At 37.0% G+C, this 18,900-nt stretch overlaps 2 protein-coding genes across 3 annotated transcripts in view; one reads left to right on the top strand and one right to left on the bottom strand.

Moving 5' to 3' along the window:
• Positions 1-4,801: 4,801 nt before the first annotated feature.
• Positions 4,802-12,650, bottom strand: LOC149085070 (cuticlin-4-like). The gene is made up of 3 exons (XM_089232853.1): positions 12,466-12,650; positions 11,697-11,845; positions 4,802-6,337 (listed from the first exon to the last, which is right to left on the bottom strand). Exons 1-3 carry the CDS (start codon positions 12,490-12,492, stop codon positions 5,176-5,178), a joined length of 1,338 nt encoding a protein of 445 aa, XP_089088979.1. The 5' UTR covers positions 12,493-12,650; the 3' UTR covers positions 4,802-5,175.
• A 4,457-nt stretch (positions 12,651-17,107) lies between these two features.
• Positions 17,108-18,900, top strand: part of LOC149085069 (cytoplasmic polyadenylation element-binding protein 2-like) — a 64,053-nt gene continuing 62,260 nt past the window's right edge. For both annotated transcript variants that reach the window (XM_089232852.1, XM_089232851.1), the window contains exon 1: positions 17,108-18,169. In XM_089232852.1, coding sequence (XP_089088978.1) covers positions 17,174-18,169 — 996 coding nt within the window. In that variant the 5' untranslated portion in view covers positions 17,108-17,173. The remainder of the gene's footprint in view (positions 18,170-18,900) is intronic.

Raw genomic sequence — 18,900 nt, 5'->3', positions numbered from 1 at the left:
AACAGGATAATGTGCGACCACACGTGGCACGCATTGTCCAAAGGTTCTTCGTCAATCGCCAGATTGAATTGCTTCCCTGGCCAGCTCGCTCTCCGGATCTTTCGCCGATAGAAAACATGTGGTCCATGGTTGCTCAACGATTGACCCAGATTACAGCCCCAGCTGCCACACCAGATCAACTTTGGCAACGCGTGGAAGCTGCTTGGTCTGCTGTACCCCAAGAACACATCCAAAGTCTCTTTGAATCAATGCCGAGGCGTGTGGCAGCGGTGATCTCCAACAATGGCGGCTACTGATTTTGGCAGGAACCGCACTTCGCAGAAGTCTATAAATTTAATCATTTGATGCTTGGTCAACATGTTATCTACAAAATAAATATTGTTGCGATATCTCTTGTCTTTCTTGGTGTTGCAATTTGGGTGGCCAGCAGTGTACTTCAAATCACGGTGGAGTGATTTGCAGCAATTTAAAATTAATTCTATGAAAAACTTAAAATTGACAAATATGGGGTAGTTATATATATAAACAAACTGACACTACTGAGACGTAGGTAGCTCCTATTCTGATGGAGATATTTTGATGAAACTTGGTATATTTAGGATATATGGACCGGGGGGGGGGAAGGAATATTCAATATAAAAATAGTTCAATTTTTGACCACTAGGTGAAAAGTGGCGCTTGTTATCATGGTATATACGTTATTTGGACCATGGGAAAAGACATCTAAATCTCAATGAACTAGTCCACCATAACGAGCGCTGCACGGGTCAGAGTATATACAGTGTCAGTATAATTGAACTTACACTACTCTGACCTGTGTGACACTAAGAGTATTTCAATAACTCCGAGAAGTAAAAGTTGGAACTACTTTAAACAGATACCTGTGTGAATAGAAGGATCATAGATAGCCAGAAATTTATTTCGGGGAGGGGCCAAAGTGTGTGATAGAACGATTGGTGTTTTATGGAATAACATTGTTAAATCTGTCATTTTCTAACATTTAGGGAGGGGGGGGGGCCTCGAGACGAGAAGAATATGCAAGACAGTCTGGACGAGTTCATAGCACGCACAGAAACATGAGGCTAGTGTATTCGATCAGGAGAAAAGACGTGTAATTAATTGTGAAGGAAACATGTATTTCTGATAAATGAAATTAATTTTTCCGAAATGGGTTAGACGAACACATCCTGAAACACCAACATATACCCTGAAATGAGCGAAATGTTTACTATGGAGACTTCAAATATATTTGATTCGTAAAACTAATTCAAATTTTTTTTGCACGGACTACATGCTCTTCTGCTGAAGCAGTGTTCACCAAAGTGGAAATTATTTCCCCCGGGGGTGATGGAAGGGTCCAGGACGGCGAAGAAAGCTTTAGGTATAACACGGGATCCTATGGGTTTTCTTGAACCGGAGAGGGCGATGAGAGAGAAAAAATTTCTGAAGGGGACGATAAAATATATGAAACAAAACTTTGAGAAACTATGCTAAAGCCATGTTCTCATGTTGGTTAGAGCGCTTTTCACATTGTTGAATGTGCAAGTGAAATTGCATTTTTAAGCTAAATATTTCAATGAGATGGATGGCTTTTTCTCGGCCCAAGATATCAAGGAAACATTCATTTTCTGGATATTATGCTGAGGTGAACTCAGAAAGAAAAGTCATCCGTGTCCCGGCGGAGACAAGATGACTTCTTTCCGAGTTCACCTCAGCATAATATCCAGAAAATAAATGTTTCCTTGATAAATATTTTAATTGGCAGAAAATTTTGAAACCACTCTGTATATTATTTACTTACGATTGATATGGCTTAACACTTCATATGCGGGCGATTTTAAGCGATGTTAGAAGTGTTTTATAGTTTCTTTTAGGTGCAAAAAACTGTCCCCTTTCTTTCCCTCTTTCATCCGCAAAACCAAGGAAAAGAAAAAAAAAAATCTAATTCGAACAATTTCTTTCGCCGTTTTCAAAATGCCACAGAGAATTAATTCTACACTCGGCAACTTTCTTCAGCTGAAGAATGAATTTAGAATTTACATTCAGACGAGGTTGGACTGAGATCCCAGTTCCCCGCTTGCAAAGTGTTAAAAACGTTTAAAATTCATAAATATCTCACGTGACCGATTTCAATTATCTCCCCCAAAATTCTCTACACACTTCGTGTGTATTATTCACTGTGTATATTGGGTTGGACGAGATCAGGAAAATAAAAATATCGATTCCTACCTCATTTGTCACGTGAATACAGAAATTCTGTGCTTAAAAAAAGTTTGCGTTAGTTTCTTGACTACATGTTTCCATTGCACACTCTCAAGGCCATAAAAAGAAAAACTTGAAATATTTCCAGAAAAAAAAGTTGCAGCACGCAAAGGCCAAACACACGAAAGTTATTCGGTTTAGCAGTACGATATTAAGATATACGCCGGAAACGGTATTTCATGCGTTGCATGTCAAGAAGAAATATCCCAAAAGTGCATAAATTGTACGACAATTTTGTTGTCTTGAAGTTCGATACATAACATGCAAGTTCCTGCGCTCGTGAAATGTTACTATAGAGATTGCTTCAGTTACTGTTTATTTCAAAACACATTTTTTTTTGTAAATGTACGTGTTTGCGCTAACATTTCAAGTTCTATATATATCACAATACCTAGAAGAATACTGTCACTACTCAAAAAAATCGTAAATTTTAGTTAAGACCACAGGAGCATAACATGGACATCAAAAGTATAGTTGAATGACAAAAACTTGACTATTACAAAATGCAAGCATTATAAGAGCTTATATTCACTTCATAATTCAAAAAATTAAAAATTTGTTTCTCCTGAAAATTAACATTTTCTGAGTTGTGACAGTATTATTCTATGTGTGATATGTACAGGGTGTGCAAAAAGTCCGTAGAAACTAAAAACCGGAAAACCGAAATAAACGGTTTGCATCGCTAGGTCACGGGAATTTAAGACAAGGAAAAAAAATAACAAACAGCCGATAGGTCTCGCTGACGTACACAAGTTAAAGAAAAGATACGCAAATAACGAACAGAATGCCGTCAAATCGTTTATTACAGCAGTATGTGTTCCACCACAGGGGATAACACATTGCAGGCGAGTCTCAAAGCTTTATCCTTCTCACTCAGCATCCTTGTTCACATACACTGTTTATAACGGTGAATTCGTTATGGATTAGGAGCACAAGTTCTTATAACCGTATAATTTACATATTTCCACCGAAGTTGCTCGTACCAGCGCTACCTATCGGCTGTTTTTTAGCTATTTTTCTCGTCGCAAAAAAATTCCGTGACCTAGACGATGCTAATCCCGCAAACCGTTTCTTATATTTCGGTTATTTTTCCGATTTTTATTCATTTTTAAAGTTTCTACGGACTTTTTCCCCCACCCTGTATATTGTTTTACAAAGAGTTCAAAAGGAATAAAAATTCTGTCGATTCCAAATTAAAATATGAAAAAACATTCAGCGGCGATAATAATACACCCGTAAAATAATTTGAGAATCTAAATGCCTTGTGTGTTACTAATCTATCTAAATACCACCAATTTGCCTGTTGTGGCCTTTATATAATAGCTACACGAATTTTTACTAGCGTTTTTTTTCACACTACCACCATTTATAATTGCAACGAATTCACAAAATATGCACAAAGTACCTACTTAAGTAATCTGCTCTTACCAATGGAATAGGTATTGCTAGCAGTCAATAGCCCTAGTTTAATTGAAGATGGTATTGCTTAAAACGACGGTATCGGAAGTGATCTACAGTACATAAACGAAATAGAAATGAGATGCCCCATTCATTTAAATACTTTTGACCATGACAAGAATTTTATTGCAAACTGCACTCTCATATTTGGTTGATTTTATGTACAGGATTTATTAGAAGGGTTGACATTTTGAAATTCCGAAAGCTTTCAGAAATTAAATGCTTATAATTTAATAATTTTTAATATTTTTCATTTGTTGAATGCATACACACAATCGCACAGATTTCAAAAAATACACCAGTATTTCTTTTTTCGAAATATTGGTATATTTTTTCACTTGGCGATGTTTCTGTAGCAAAAATATCAATAAAACTATACTCGGACGGAATATGTCACAATCTAATAGAAACTAAGACACAAATTGATTTTGATGTGGCATACGAGTGGTCCAACTCGGGATAAATTTGATTAATGGAAGATGCCTATGCGCTAATCACTTTAGTAAAATAGCTATACGTTCGACTGAGGGTCACAATGCGAGAACGGCAATATCTCGTATTGGTAAACATGATAAATCGTCAATGTTACTGAAATATTTTCCGGACATAATAATCATTGACTGAATTTTATGCTTTATTTGCACATGGTGATAAATGTGAAGAAAGCCAACATAAAAACATAATTTTATCAGTCTTTTAATCTTTTCGCACTTATTTTCATTCAATTTTTATGGCAAAATATGTGTAGTGCAAACATCTCGTTCGGACAAACTGATAAGTGGTTGAACTAGAGATGTTTCGTACGATTTCCTCTATAATTATCAAATTTACTATCTTCATTTGGGAATTACGCATAATCACCGGTAAAAGGGATAAACGTAGTGGAATTTATCAAACTTACCAAGATGATTAATTATGCATAACCGGAAATTATGCATAATTACCGATTTATCACATTTACCGTTACATATATTATATCGCTTCAGAGACGATATAATATGAGCTGACATAATATTTGAGCTCTTAGTTCGAATTGACATTCAAAATAAAATAATTCAGCCCAAAAACAACGATCGTAAGCTAAAAATTTTAGCTCAGAAATGTTTTATTAAATCACAAAAATTTAAAATTTATGCATAGAGATTGCACAAGATACACCTCTAAGTCAAAATATTCTTTCTGCCACTAAAGAAATAAGAACCTCTTATAAATACGCGTTTTGAAATAAATGTACACATACGATATATTAAAATTTCCAAAACTATATGTTCATCCCTGATGAAAAAGGTATTTTATTTTTTATAAAACGATGAGAAGTTGATGTTCTAATAAATATGAGGTTGAAATGAAGTTTTGCTCTTTATGAGTATCTATAAAATATAGATGCTAAAATTTTTAATTATCTGTGCTCGCCACTGAAGATGGCTTGTCAATGTAGTTCGAATAGTAGTAGCCTCATCTGTAGCTGTAGAGCAAATAACTACTTATCTTGTTTCTCTTTGTTTCGTTTTTTATATACAGTACCATTGAAATGCAAGCGATTAAAAGGAAAATTATTGTAATGGTAATGAATGTCACTAGTAAAATTACTCTTATCTTTGACATGCAAATATTGTGCGTTTCCATCTGTGCCGTTTTTCCGGTCACTTTTTCGATATCGGTATGAGATACCACAGTAAGGTTCCGTGTGACAATCAAAAGCTTATTCGAATTATGAGTTGAACCCTTTTTCGAAAATTTATTGTAACTACTTTCAGAGAATAGTTGTTCTCCTTGAACTGAAGTCCTTCCAAGGATCATACTAGATGGTCCGTCAGATCGCCAATGTTTCTCACCAGCTATATTTGGTGGTGGACGAGATGTCTTTAGTCTGGCCGCAAGAGCGTCCATGGCGAACTGCATGAAATCTTTTGTGGAATGAAGGTTTGTGTTGTCGTATTCGGTAATGGATCTTTTAATCATTCCTAATCTGAGATTAGATTCACCAGGTAGAGCCGAACAAGCAGCTGAACATTGCACCTCACAAATTTCTATTTGACAAGTAATGGACAAGAAATTGCTATCGGTGAATCTGAAGGCATTCATCCTCGCAACAGCAACCTCATTTGCGTTTGTGTCTGGTGTAGCTGTAGATATGTTGAAAGAAGTTAGCAATTTCGGGTTTATTGAACATCCTGATTCATCTAAGAGTTTTATTGAAGGTGAAGGAAAATTTTCAACATTTCGAGCTTCACAGTTTTTGATCAACACCTCAAAATTACCCTCGTGTTTTATGTATACTATAGCTATAAGTTTATCACCGACGTAAAAAATATTGCGATCTATCGATTCTAGAGATTCCAGTTTAAAATCTAACCATGCATCCACTGAATCGTCCGTCAAAGTTCTCTCTTCCTGAAGCTTATTTATACTCGACGTTACATGCTTCGTGTCACTGGTGAGCTCACAATTCAGCGCCAGCTCGCTATCCAAAGACGTCTGAACAAAAGGCTCGTGTTGAACAATAATCTCGTTCGATATTTGCACGGTGTCATTGACCTCATTAATGCGAGTGCCACATTTATGAATCTCGATGTCGAAAACTTCCACTTTCACGCCACTTCCAGTTGCTATGTACCTGCAAAAAATATACATCAAAAGAAAATTACATGGTAAAGAGAATACAGATCTATAGCTGTAATCCTGAAACGTGTGCGCGAAAGGCGATCAGTGAAACTCATTCTAAAATTGTGGCTGACAGAGCTGGTTCCTTCCTCTCATTAATGAATGATCATCACGCACATTCTAATTACATAAATATTTCCTCCGCACATTAATTAACTAAAACTTAGGTGACGGCAATGAATTATTGCCGAAATGGAAGATGAACAGAGCTGCTGGGGTTAATAGCAATAAGGAACAAGTTTCGGAGGATTTACGAAGGTTACAGAATTACGTATCCGACTAATCGTTTATTACGGGGAAAAGGGAAAAAAAAGAATGATCATAACTGATACCAGCATTTTCCCGTGTTCACACGTACAAATATGAAAACAATTTTTCCCACCACGTCATTAGTTTACTACTTGGTGATATTTTATATTTGAATATTTTGAATGTGTGTGTGTGAGTGATCGTATCTCAATTTTTTTCCTAAAGCGATTTCGGCTTCGTTCCTTTCGCACCGTAAAATATCAATTTTGGGAAACTTCCCTTCCTATTGAAATGAAACACGTAACATACTTTGAATCAGGGATCAGAAATGACTTTCAGGAATATGAAATTGAATTTTTATCTTACCCTCAAACAATCATATAACCTGAAAAAAAGGAATTCTCTCCATTCCAAAAATTTCAATTTTATTTTCCGTTCTCTATTCACGCGTACTCTTAACGCATATTTTCCGAGATCGAAAAACTTAAAAACATTCAAGTAATCTGTTTGTGGCATTGAAAGTTAATATTCCGACAGAATTGTTCAATATTTTTACAGGGAAATGATTTGATACTTTAAAAAAAAAATAAAAACTAATGCGAATATTTTTTAAAGCTCGATTCACGAATTGATAAATAAAATATTGCATTTCGATCGCGCATGCAAAAAAATATTAGTTAAATCGCATTTAAGGGGTGTCACGACCCTTGAAGTTGATTATTCAAAATTGACTTCAAAAAATATTTCATTTGATTGCAAATAAAATACTAAAAATTTCATGTCTCGGTTATTTTGTTCTTTCGTAATTAAAGAAATACTGAATTATAGTGTAAACGTATACTAGAAAAAACTCTGAACGCTATTTTCTCAGATTGCAGTTTTTGAGCTCATCCGTAAGATTTAAAAAAAACTACTGCCCCAAAAATTTTGAATTTTTGCAGAAAAATTTATTCAACTTGGGAAGTATTTGTAACATCGAAAGACCTCGGATTTAGCAATCCCCCTTCGTGAGAATAACTTTTTCGCAAACCGCATTCAGATATACGAATTCCTTCAATTTTCATGAATTTTTAAACTATTTACAAATTTATAGAAAACCCTGTACAGCACTCTTCCAGCAGTGACAATTTTAAATTCAACACCTTGCATAAAGGAGTTATAAAATCAGCAGTGACCTAGAACGCCACATATCCTCCATGTTGACCAAAGAATGGATTATTTTTACACTGTAAAATAAATTTATTGCTTCGTTAATCTATGAAATCTATTGAAGTAAAACGTTTGGATCTCAAAGTTTGATACCTTTTAAAGGCTGAAACACTCCACTGATGTGATTATCATATAATGTCAGAGACGTTGGGAATTCTGATTCGTGGAACACTTGTGACGGGAGAATTATGATTCGTGCAATTCCCAAGTCACAGAAATTTAAACGAATCAGAATTCCCAATGTCTGGCATTACGTGAAATCAAGTCACATCAGTGTAGCGTGTTTCGGCCTTTAGCAATTGGAAAGTTTCAAATAAGTTGGAAAACAAAGCTTTATAGCAGAAGTGGTCAAACTGTGGCATGACATGGTATTGAGTGTGGCACGCGGAAATTTTCCCACAAACGTTTTATAAATTTCGCATATCTGAAGATTTGCAAAAGATACAAGAGTTAAATTTTTTTGAATTTATAATAAAAAGATTTCTTCACAACGTGGGAAAGTACTCTGCATTCGGGACGTCTGGCAACATTAAAAAAATGATCTATAATAAAAATGAATCTTTTTAAACCCTTAAAAATGTTCATGTTGGAGAATTGTAGTCTTGATAGTGATATAGTAGATTTGTGGTCTTGATTCCCTATACAGTGTAGGAAATTAATAGCAAATTCCTGCTTTATAAAGTGAAGGATTGATCGAATATGTTTATTGCTCATTTACGGTAAGAGAAAATATGTAAAGGGGAATCACGAATGTGTAGATTTATGAGGGTCTAGATCAGACATCTTCAATCCGTTGCTCGCGAGCACCACAGTACTCCCTGAAGCACACAAAGTGCTCGATGCTCGTGTCCGATTTCGTGCTCGCGAGCACTTGATCAACGTCCCTAGTAAACACTTTGCACAAATTTCATTGAAGAATTGGAAATCATCCCGATTTCATGCATTGGTTTGTCAAACTTGTAGTAAGAGTGCTTTTTTTGATGATGGGTACAGGCAATGCTCGTGACTAGAAAAAAGGTTGAAGACCTCTCGTCAAAATGAAAGGAGCAGAAAACATTCCGGAAAAATGCTTCAACTCGCGAGCAAATGTTCGACTTACGAGTAAGCTCATTTTTTACTCACGGAAGCTCTAGCGCAAAATTTCTGGAACGTTTTGGTTCTGCCCCGCCCCCTTCCACAGAAATTTTCCTCATTACTCCCCCAAGGGGCAGCACTTGCTTACCTGCGGCCCGGGTGTAAAGCCTCATGTGCCGCCCCTAAAGGCGACACCGTGGGAAGTGGACAAGGCTACAGTCTAGGGAACCGCAATATAAACCACATTTGTTTCAGAAGAACGCCGCACACCATTGTTTTGCGTGCAAAATCTTCGTGACTCTACGTCCCGTTTTTAAAGCAGATATTTTGCAGCTTTTTTGTCCAGTATTATTTTATCGTTCTTAATAATGCCAGATAACTTAATCTTCAAAACAACATTCATTGGCGAGCCATCATCACTTTACACTTGTCCTTTAAAGATGTATAACGAGGTTGATTAATAAATTTATCTCAAAAAGATGTTTCTGGTGGTTCAGGGACTGGACAAGTCGAATTTTTCTTTTGTCTTCATTTAACCGTTCTGGAAAAAAATGGTAGGTGAGGGAACGAGAGAGAGAGAGCACTTTGCCCCTTGTGATAGAGTACAGGGATGACTCTTGGGCCATGCGACTAGTTCCGGCTACACAGGGCGCTTCTCAAGAGGGGTGCTAAATTCGATTTGAGTGGGTGAAAAGTTTCATTGATTTAAGAAAAAGTTAAAGAAAATTTGTCCGATCTGGAGGAGCACCAAATCCGAAATGAAAAGACGGAAAAAAAAAAATTGATAAATTTTTTTCCTAAGAATTCTGTGGTGTTTGGTCAGAACATGATATCTCCAAAAAATGGCTTTTGGATCTAAAAATGAGTCTTGCTAATTATAACTAATTAGAAGTGATATTCGAGACGAGGTCAGCCACCTCGTTGGGCAATTTGCCTGTTGTGGCGTTGTATTTGTATTTGTATATAATGCACAAATATGTGCGTACGTTTAAACAACATGCTGATGTATGATTTTCATTTGTATTTGTGTGTATGCTTTATTTTTGATTTTTAAATGACAATTATAATGCTTAAACTCCAAAATCACATTTTTGAGATAATGTTCTGACCAAACACCACAGAATTATTGGGATACGTTATGAGGGAAAGGCATGAGCCCCGCAAGGGTGGGACAGACAGGGTTCCAGCCCGGGGGCCCGGGACTATCCTCTCAGAAAGAGCTCCAATGAAATATCTGGCTTCTGGGCCCGCGCAAGATTCCAGCCTATAAGGGGGTCTTGATGCAGGATGTGGGGCCACGGGGAGAGGACAGGCAGGAAGAGTAAAGAATAAATGCCGCACCGGTAGGGATTCTGTCTCGAGCCGCACCTGGTAGATTGCATTCTTGTTTCTAGTATCATGGTCCCAGGGCCCTGTTTATTCACTCAAGTTTTCTAATCTCCGTTGTCGAGGTATGGCTCAAAAGCATGTCATGTGAATTTTTTAAAATTTTGGAGTCTGTCCAAAGTCTACGCTGCCACCTGGGTGCACCGCATCCCTTGCTCCCTCAATTTATTGTCGAATGGTTTTCCATGACCATGAAATAGTTAGATATTCATTCTCCGGTGCCAATGTAAACCTGGCGTGCATCGGGTTGTTTATGGACACCGAGGAATGGGGAATCGTTTCAGTGGACCGCAAAAAACTTAGGCCCGTCCCTACATAGGTTCCTATATTAAACCTGTAGCTCTTCTACCATCCCCCTCTGGAACTTTCCATTGCCCACTTCGATGAACACTGCTCTACCGCTTTGAACATGTCAAAGTTGACACCGTCTTTTAGATTTGGCTGAGTACTATTCTTAACTTTTAACCCTTTCGTGTGATATTTTTTTCTTTCAAATTTCTCTTTTTTGTGATTTATTGTTTCGAGAATACCAATAAATAAAGCAATTTTTTTTATTGAATATGTTGGACTCGTATATAACGGTAAAAAATATTATTATAGTGCGATATGCACTTCCTAAATGAGTATTTAAGAGATAGGTGGGAAACTACTTCCTACGGCCTTGGGAAGGGTCAAGAAAAACTATTTCTCATGCTGCATTGACTGGACTGTACCATGCTTATTGGTTTTTATACTGGTATTGATATTGTGAGTATGCGAAACAAATTACGACACATAGTTTTGAATGGAGAAGTTTGCCTTTTTTAGTTTGCCTTCGCGTTTCTCAACCTTTGTGAGCCCATGGAGCAATAAAATGTTTTAAACAGTTCGACGGACCACAAACTTATGGTACATCATCCTGATCCTTTGTTTGATTGATGACCATTGATATTTCCGATGAATAATTTTCATTTTACTTCAGTTTCAATTCTCATCCCTGGGCATCCACAGGTCGAGAAACGCTGGTTCAACCAGTTTTCCCCTAACACGAGTTATAACTGTTTGGAGATAAAATGTTGAAATATTCATTACGTGTATAAAGGCTATATACCTGGGGCTTTCAAAAGAACTTCAGGAAGATTTTCGAAACTACTAGGCTCAATTTTTTAGCACTACCTTGATAAAAATGAGGCATTTCGTGTCGCGAGCAAGTTTCTCACGCTCAAGGTAAGCACGTACAAATTTTAGAAGCTCGGGTAGCAGCAGAAGCGTAAAATTTGAAAAACCTCTGCCACATACACTAATCGTTTTCATATATATAGACGTCACAAAATAGTACATATAAAACTAGAGAACCGTTTTAAACGGTAATCTAGTGCAATATATATCAAATAGGATACCTATGGATCTCTTACCTACAGTCGGGATCGTTATGAAATCCTTTAGAGAAAACTATTCCTTGGAAAGGGACATCAAATTCGATCCTCACCCCGATTCGCCGATCGTCGCAAAGCACATCAATATTGAAATTATCCTCATTTTCAGTCGAGAGTTTCAAAAGAGCCTAAAAAAATAATACGCTAGAAATTATGAAACGTGGATGTTGCGTCTATCATAATCATCAATTACTTCCTAATTATTGTACGATCTTTACGAAAATTACACTTTGAGTTCAGTATTTTTTTTTTATGACTTCTCATTAGAATAATGTATATATTTTCACGAAATCCATTTGGGCACAAATGAGAATCGATAGATAATTAAAATATTTCCGATTACGAAAACTAGCTTTTCTCGTTGCTTCAGCATTGATGGTAATGAGAGATATTCAGAGTTCTGAAAGAACTCATCAGTTGTAAAAACTGGCTCCACACATACGAAGTCTTTTCGAATTCAGCCGTCATTAAATTGCGGAGCGAGCTTTGCTCAATAGCAGCTCATTTGGCTTTCTATACATTTTTTTCTTCAACAATTTATAAAACATCAAATATTATTTTCGTTCCAAATGAGAGTGCTTCGCTAAAGTAATTGCTCGAAAGAATTTTCAAAATTGCTCTTTAAAGCATCAATTTTGACTTATAATTTTCAATTAAACACAACAACCGCTCGCAGATCATCAAACCTTATTCAAGTTATAACGAGATCGACATTAATCAATATATGTGGCACAGTTCTGTCACTTACCAGCATCATAAATATAAACGTATGCATTTTTCTCCTAGTTGAAAATTTTTTCAAGAGATGAAAATTGTTATATATATATACCGTGAGATTTCGAAACTAAACATCAACCGATCTCTGCGACCCTACCATGTAAACATGACACTTGTAAAAACTTTTGTTGCAACTTATAGCGATGATCTCGTAACCAACTTTTATAGAGAAAAACTCTCCAAAGGTGCTGATAGTGAATGCGTCATAAGTATTTTATCCAATAGAAAATTATACGACGTCATAAACCTTCTGTAATCTGTAGGGAGGGCTCCTCGAAAACTCGACCGACTTGAGACGCCTTGAAGAATGTCTAGCGGGCTCATCGAAGGTGAAAAAAAAGCAATTTTCTATTTAATGTGGTTTCAAAGTGACGTCTAATCATTAAAAAAAAAAGACATGGAGGACATCTATTACCTGTAGCAATAATATTTGTGACACACTGGGCATTAATGGCGGATGATGAGTCGGGCCTGGATTTATCCAGTATCTATAGGCTGACTTATCCGCCACTTTTGTGCAAATTGTGACTATTATCACTAAAGGCAATCGCTGTTCCCTACCCTGCTTTTTTTTTAACAATTAGACGTCACTTGGTAAAACTAGTCTTTTGTTCAAAGATTGGGGAATGATGACTCCGATCTCCTTTCTAGACTTCTGTCAGCATGGGGTTTCAAGGATCCCTAGGATGACTAATCTGCCATCTTTGAGCGAAATTGTAACACCAGTATCGTCGCTACGACCAATCGCTGTTCTCTATCCTTTTTTTTTTCAACGATTTACGAAACATCACTTGAAGTGGCAAACCTGTTTTTTCCTCAAAGAGGGATGACGAGTCTACTCTCTTTTGAAGTCGCTTTAGTTCGGTAACAGTCTTTCAAGATAAAAATTCATCAGCTGAGACATGACTGTCCGTCCAGCCTACAAATCACTTCTAAATTGCAAGTCCCGATCTTACGGACCCTTCAATGCAAGATGACCATTGTACACGACGCAGTTGCGATATCACAGTCTATAGCAGGATCTCTAGACTGTAATCTTCGGTGAGCCATAGACCAGATTTTTCACGGTTCCCTCTATAGTAAATTTATAGTGGGTAAAAAATAAAATGATAAGAATATTGTCCCAGACTAGAGCAACATTCAGCAACATCTCATCCTTGTGAGAACGAGATGGTCTAGAATTTGTAAAATCACGGGTAACTTTTTTTTTCATTGAGGCCTCTAAACTGAAGATTGGTGAAAACTAATTTTGTTCGTTTTTCTCACTTGTTTGACTTTTTACCTGTAACTGCTCCCTTGCGGTGATTTTTGACACGAACCATGACATTTACAAAGAGCCGTGTTCCTTAAAATTGGAAAAGCAAACAAAAATTAAAAAATATTTTCATTTATTACACTTACTAAGCCTTCATAAAGTGTAAAGCCTAAGACGGTGGCTTGTTCACCTCCCTGAATCGCCGCAACTCGTGTGACAGTCACAGAAAGTGCTTTAAGTCGAAGGGATTTGAAAATGATTTTTTTTTAAATATGTTAAAATATTTTTCACATTCATTGCTGAAAATATTCTTCACTTTTTGATACATGAAGTTGTTACACGTTGGTTTGCTTGACGCGTTAACTTTCATAACCAAACGACATTTTAGACTACTCAGGGGGGCACAACCTCTACGACCTTGATAAAAATCCAATTCTTAGGCCAGGATTACACTGTAAAAGTTTTAGAAAAGTTCTTTTATTAAACTTTATGCGCTTATTGGTTACATTCGAGTAAATGCAATGCCGCTTATTGGTTGTTTTTTTCAAATTTGGTAAAATATCTGTTAATTTTTTATAGTGTAACAACGGCCTTAAGCTGTTTTCTAGTCCTTACCTAATTGTGGTTCCCAACTTCGAGGTGCGAATGCGAGCCGATCTCCACGTTAAAAAGTCTCACCGCAGAGAGCAACAGGTGTACACAACGTTATAATTATTCATTCATTACACTTCACTCACTATGAGTTGAGAAAAAACTCATAGTTTAAAACAATTAATTGCAGATGGCAGCACTACACGTAACAAGCATCATACAGACACAAACTTCACGGAAGGTTCAGTATACGTACACACACATTCCAACATGTACCAATTCGTTAGAAGTTCCGCAGAGGAATATGGCCGAGGTGCATGTAGTAGTAGTCCTTACCTAATTGGTACATGTTGGAATGTTCGTGTACGTGTTGCGAACCTAATGTTATGTTTGTTTATGTGTAATGCTTGTTATAGTGCTGCCATCTATTTTTCGAACTATGAGTGAAAAATATATAGCACCACTATACATAATGGCAGGCTAAACATAACGTTAGTTTCGCAACACGCACATTCCAACATGTACCAATTCGTTAGAAGTTCCGCAGAGGAATATGGCCGAGGTACATGTGTGGTATAGTAGTAGTAGTAGTCGTCCTTACCTAAGGCCAGGATTACACTATAAAAGTTTGATAAAAGCTCTTTTACGAAACTTGGAAAAAACCACACAAGTCTATTGGTTACATTCGAGCGAATGCAACCAGTAGGCTTATTGGTTGTTTTTTTTAGTTTTGTGAAAGATATTTTATCAAACTTTTAACAAGGTGTGTGCAATATCTTTATAGTGCAATCCCGACCTAACACAATTGAACTATCAGAAATTTCTCAATGCGTGCCAACTTTATTCAATAGATATTACTCTTTCCATGTGATCGATGAAAATGATTGAAATTTTGGGAGTAAACTTATCCCTAACTAATAATTTTTTTCACTCACTTAAATGTAATGATGTGTAGGCACACGGAACACCAGAACACAGTTATAAGCATTAATTATGAATAATTTTTTTTTTAAATATATAGTTGAATACAAGATTCTTCGAAAGAGTAGTTATATTTTTGGAGAAGATGATTACAAGGAGCAATCTTCCGGCGGACGAGAGACCGGAGTTCGAGTCCCCGTGGAGGCAGAGTTGAGTTTTCTTCCTTGTAATCATCATCTCCAAAAATATAACCACTTTTTCGAGGAATCTTGTATTAACAAATGGAGAGAACGTTTCTACATATATAGTTGAATATTATAAAAAAATGCTACGCATGAACCAAGTTAAAAATGTATTTAAATCTATAATATCACGAATACACACAAGGTGGCTGCATAATTCTCCCTTGCTGCATTTTACTGGCGAACCGTTGATCCTAGAGGCATACTTCCGATTAGATAAAGTATCCAAATAACATGTAGAACTCGGATACGACGTTCATGTTGCAAGGGGGTTGTATAGTAATTAAAATATAAAAAATAACTTTTTATTCTGACACCCTGTCTTCAAAAACCCAATTAAAAAGTTGTTGCCCTGTCATTCCCGAGGCCAACAAAAAAGTTTAACGTTTCTAAATGCAATACTCGCTGAGATATTTGAATTCAAAATCTGAGAAAAATTGGAAAGAATTGCATTAAACGAAAGAAAGAAGCGTTCTCAGTTAGTTTACGCTGTTCTTATCTATCTTTTCTCAGATTTTTGGATTCAAATATCTCAGCGAATAACTTACAAACGTGGCACCTTTTTGTTGACCTCAGGAGAAAAAGGGCAACAACTTTTTAATTGGGTTTTTTGAGGACAGGGTGTTCATATAGAAAATTAATTTTTATATATTTTAATAACTATACAACTCTTTGGAACATGAATGACGTATATCTGAGTTTTGCACGTTATTTGGATGTTTTTTTCTAATTGAAAGTATGCCTCTAGGATTAACCAGTAAAACGCGGCAAGGGAAATTAAGTAATCACCCTGTATATGAAAATTATTAAAATTAATTTTTTAATGAATGAATGATTTATTTAAAATAAATTATGTAATCACCTTGTATAGCTAGATGGTTTACATTAACATGTAAAATGAATATCAATTGTTAAAAAACATTATTGAACAAAATTAGAGCTATCTTTCTTTTGTGGAGACATTTGTCTCGAAATAACGAAAAAAAAAATGGTGAAAATTAAATGGAAGTAGTGGGGCTTCAGAATGTGTTGTTCTAAGCGATCAATCAGGATGGCCTCCGGTAATAATCGATGAACATCCCGAAATTTTTAATTAGTGCCAAACGCCCGTTTCAGCACCTGAGGGAATTAAATCCCCCGATCCAAGCATTTTGGGGGCTTTCAAAGCGCATTAGTTCCGGTTTCCGATCCTCTCTCCCAGGATTACATTCTCTCCTTCTCCTTCTCCTCTCTTGGATTTGTTTTGATGGCGTCCCTTCAAGCCGACTGTTTCACCGCATTCGTATTATTGAATCGCTTCAGTCTGCTAAGTTCTATTCGTGTAGTGTAAAAATGGAAACCAGCCAGTTTTAGAAGTGTACAAAATTTTGTCAAATTTAGCCTTGACCCCCTTTCGTAAAGGAGAGAAGCAAAGCCAGCCTGTACATTTTCCTGGTGATTCTGGTGCTGCACGAGTGTTGGAGTACATACATACACATAATCAATCGATGACAGCCGCTGCTACTGGTCGATTCCCGCTCTACTAGATGTCGCGCAAGGCGCGTGGGATGCCGGAAGAGACCCTGGACAGCAGCTTGCCTGGCACTGCTGCAGTGCGTAAGAGCTCTGGCGATTCGCTGAGTCGCTTCCTAATTTGTTCCCTCCGAAATCGAAAATACTTTCACTGTTAAATGAGTACAAACTATCTGATGGGGGATTATAGCTTCAGCATAAGTTCCAACGTCACAGCGCTGGCACCGACGATCGAGTATAAGCAAAGCCCGACGAGTAAGCAGTTCTTCGGAAACGAAACCGTTGTTAGCCATAACATGCAGGATGATCTGCTGCTCGAAAAATCCAACTCAGCTGCTCCCGGTAAACAACTAGAACAACAACAAACAGCAACGAATGGTGAAACGGTCAGCAACGGAGAAAGTAACCCGGAAGAATTTCCGAATAACAAGCAGCAGCAGCAACAACAACAACAACAGCAGGATGAGCCGGAGATCGTGATTAACAACCAGTTGGACAAACAGCTGAACGAAACAGCTGCGAGTGGACCTCCAACTTCCGGTCTTCATCTCGAGTTCTCAGATGCTTCGATCACCAACGCATCTATAACCACCTCCGCACCAAGCTTCTGGTCTGGAGTAACCGGAGAAGACTCTTTCAATCCGGGAGTTCAACAACTAAAAAGTACTCTTTCTTTTCAGAATTTTCCAAATACGACTTCTGTGAATCATTCGTTCAATGCGAATTTAGGGCAACAAATCAACATTCCGCAATCTCTGCCACCACAAAGGAGGGCTATCACCGGTGCACACAATTTCAATCAAGCTCGGCATCAGCAACAACAATCGAACATTCTCAAGACATTCTCGAATTGGAACAACCCCCAGAGCACTTCGTGGTCTGCCCCTCAAACTCCAAACGGACTTCTACCTTGGAATGCCGTAAACATTGCTAATCAGAAACGCTCTGTGTCAAACATGAATCCCATATGTACTCAAAAGAAACCCCCACCTAATATTGGTCAACATTCAATGGTTATTTCACCGTCCAAATTCCGAAGAAGTACATCACTACCATTAGGTAAACAGTTCCCTCATGCGTTCAGTGGTAATCCTGCTTTTGATATGTCAACATTAGATGAAAACCGAGACGCAAACACGATATTTCCATTCCAGGTAAACTGATCATTTTACCACATTATTCCGATTTGTTTTTGTTTACACAGTACTGTAAAAAAAAACTAAATGGGTGACGAACTATATTCGATCTGCAATTATTTTTCCCTTTAATACCAACAAAATCATATACCACCGGTAAAATCTCTAGTGAGGCCACCCAAAAATTTGCTAGTTCTTCAAATGAGTAGGGTTCGAATTCAAAAATTTCACGCTCCATTCCAGATGGGAATCGCCGTGGAAAAGTATTTTACTTTTTTTTCAAACATGTCATTTATCATCAATCTTTCTATTTTATATTTTTTTGCTGTACCTCATATGCATTTACAATTCCATTTGAAAGGAAATCTGAACGATAGATGTGTGTGTAAAACAAAACAGTAAACAAATGAAGAAAAACTTAAATTACAGGGAGTATGATCTTCTAATAAGAATAAAGAATATTCGCGTATTGAGAGATTTTTGTCTTGTACATAGTGTCTTTCATAACTTAAGCCAAGCAGCAATATACTGAATATTATTAGATTTATAAATTTTAATGCAGTGGCTCTCAACCGGTGCTCCGCTGAGCCCTTGGAGCCCCGTGTGCATTCCCTAGGGGCTCCGCGGCCGTTCGAACAAAATAAAAAAAAAACGGTAAATTTGAAAAAAATACTTTGAAATATTTTTAAGTAATAATAATAAATCAGTAACTTTGAGGAAATACATAAAAAATGGGCCTGCGGGGCTTC

Source organism: Pholcus phalangioides, unplaced genomic scaffold (genome assembly GCF_987345545.1).
Source record: "Pholcus phalangioides strain wild (caught in Gottingen) unplaced genomic scaffold, Ppha-v1.0 ptg000007l_1, whole genome shotgun sequence".
In the NCBI taxonomy this organism is placed as follows: domain Eukaryota; kingdom Metazoa; phylum Arthropoda; class Arachnida; order Araneae; family Pholcidae; genus Pholcus; species Pholcus phalangioides.
Note: the sequence above shows the minus strand (reverse complement) of the source record. Positions and strands in the feature narration are given on the sequence as shown.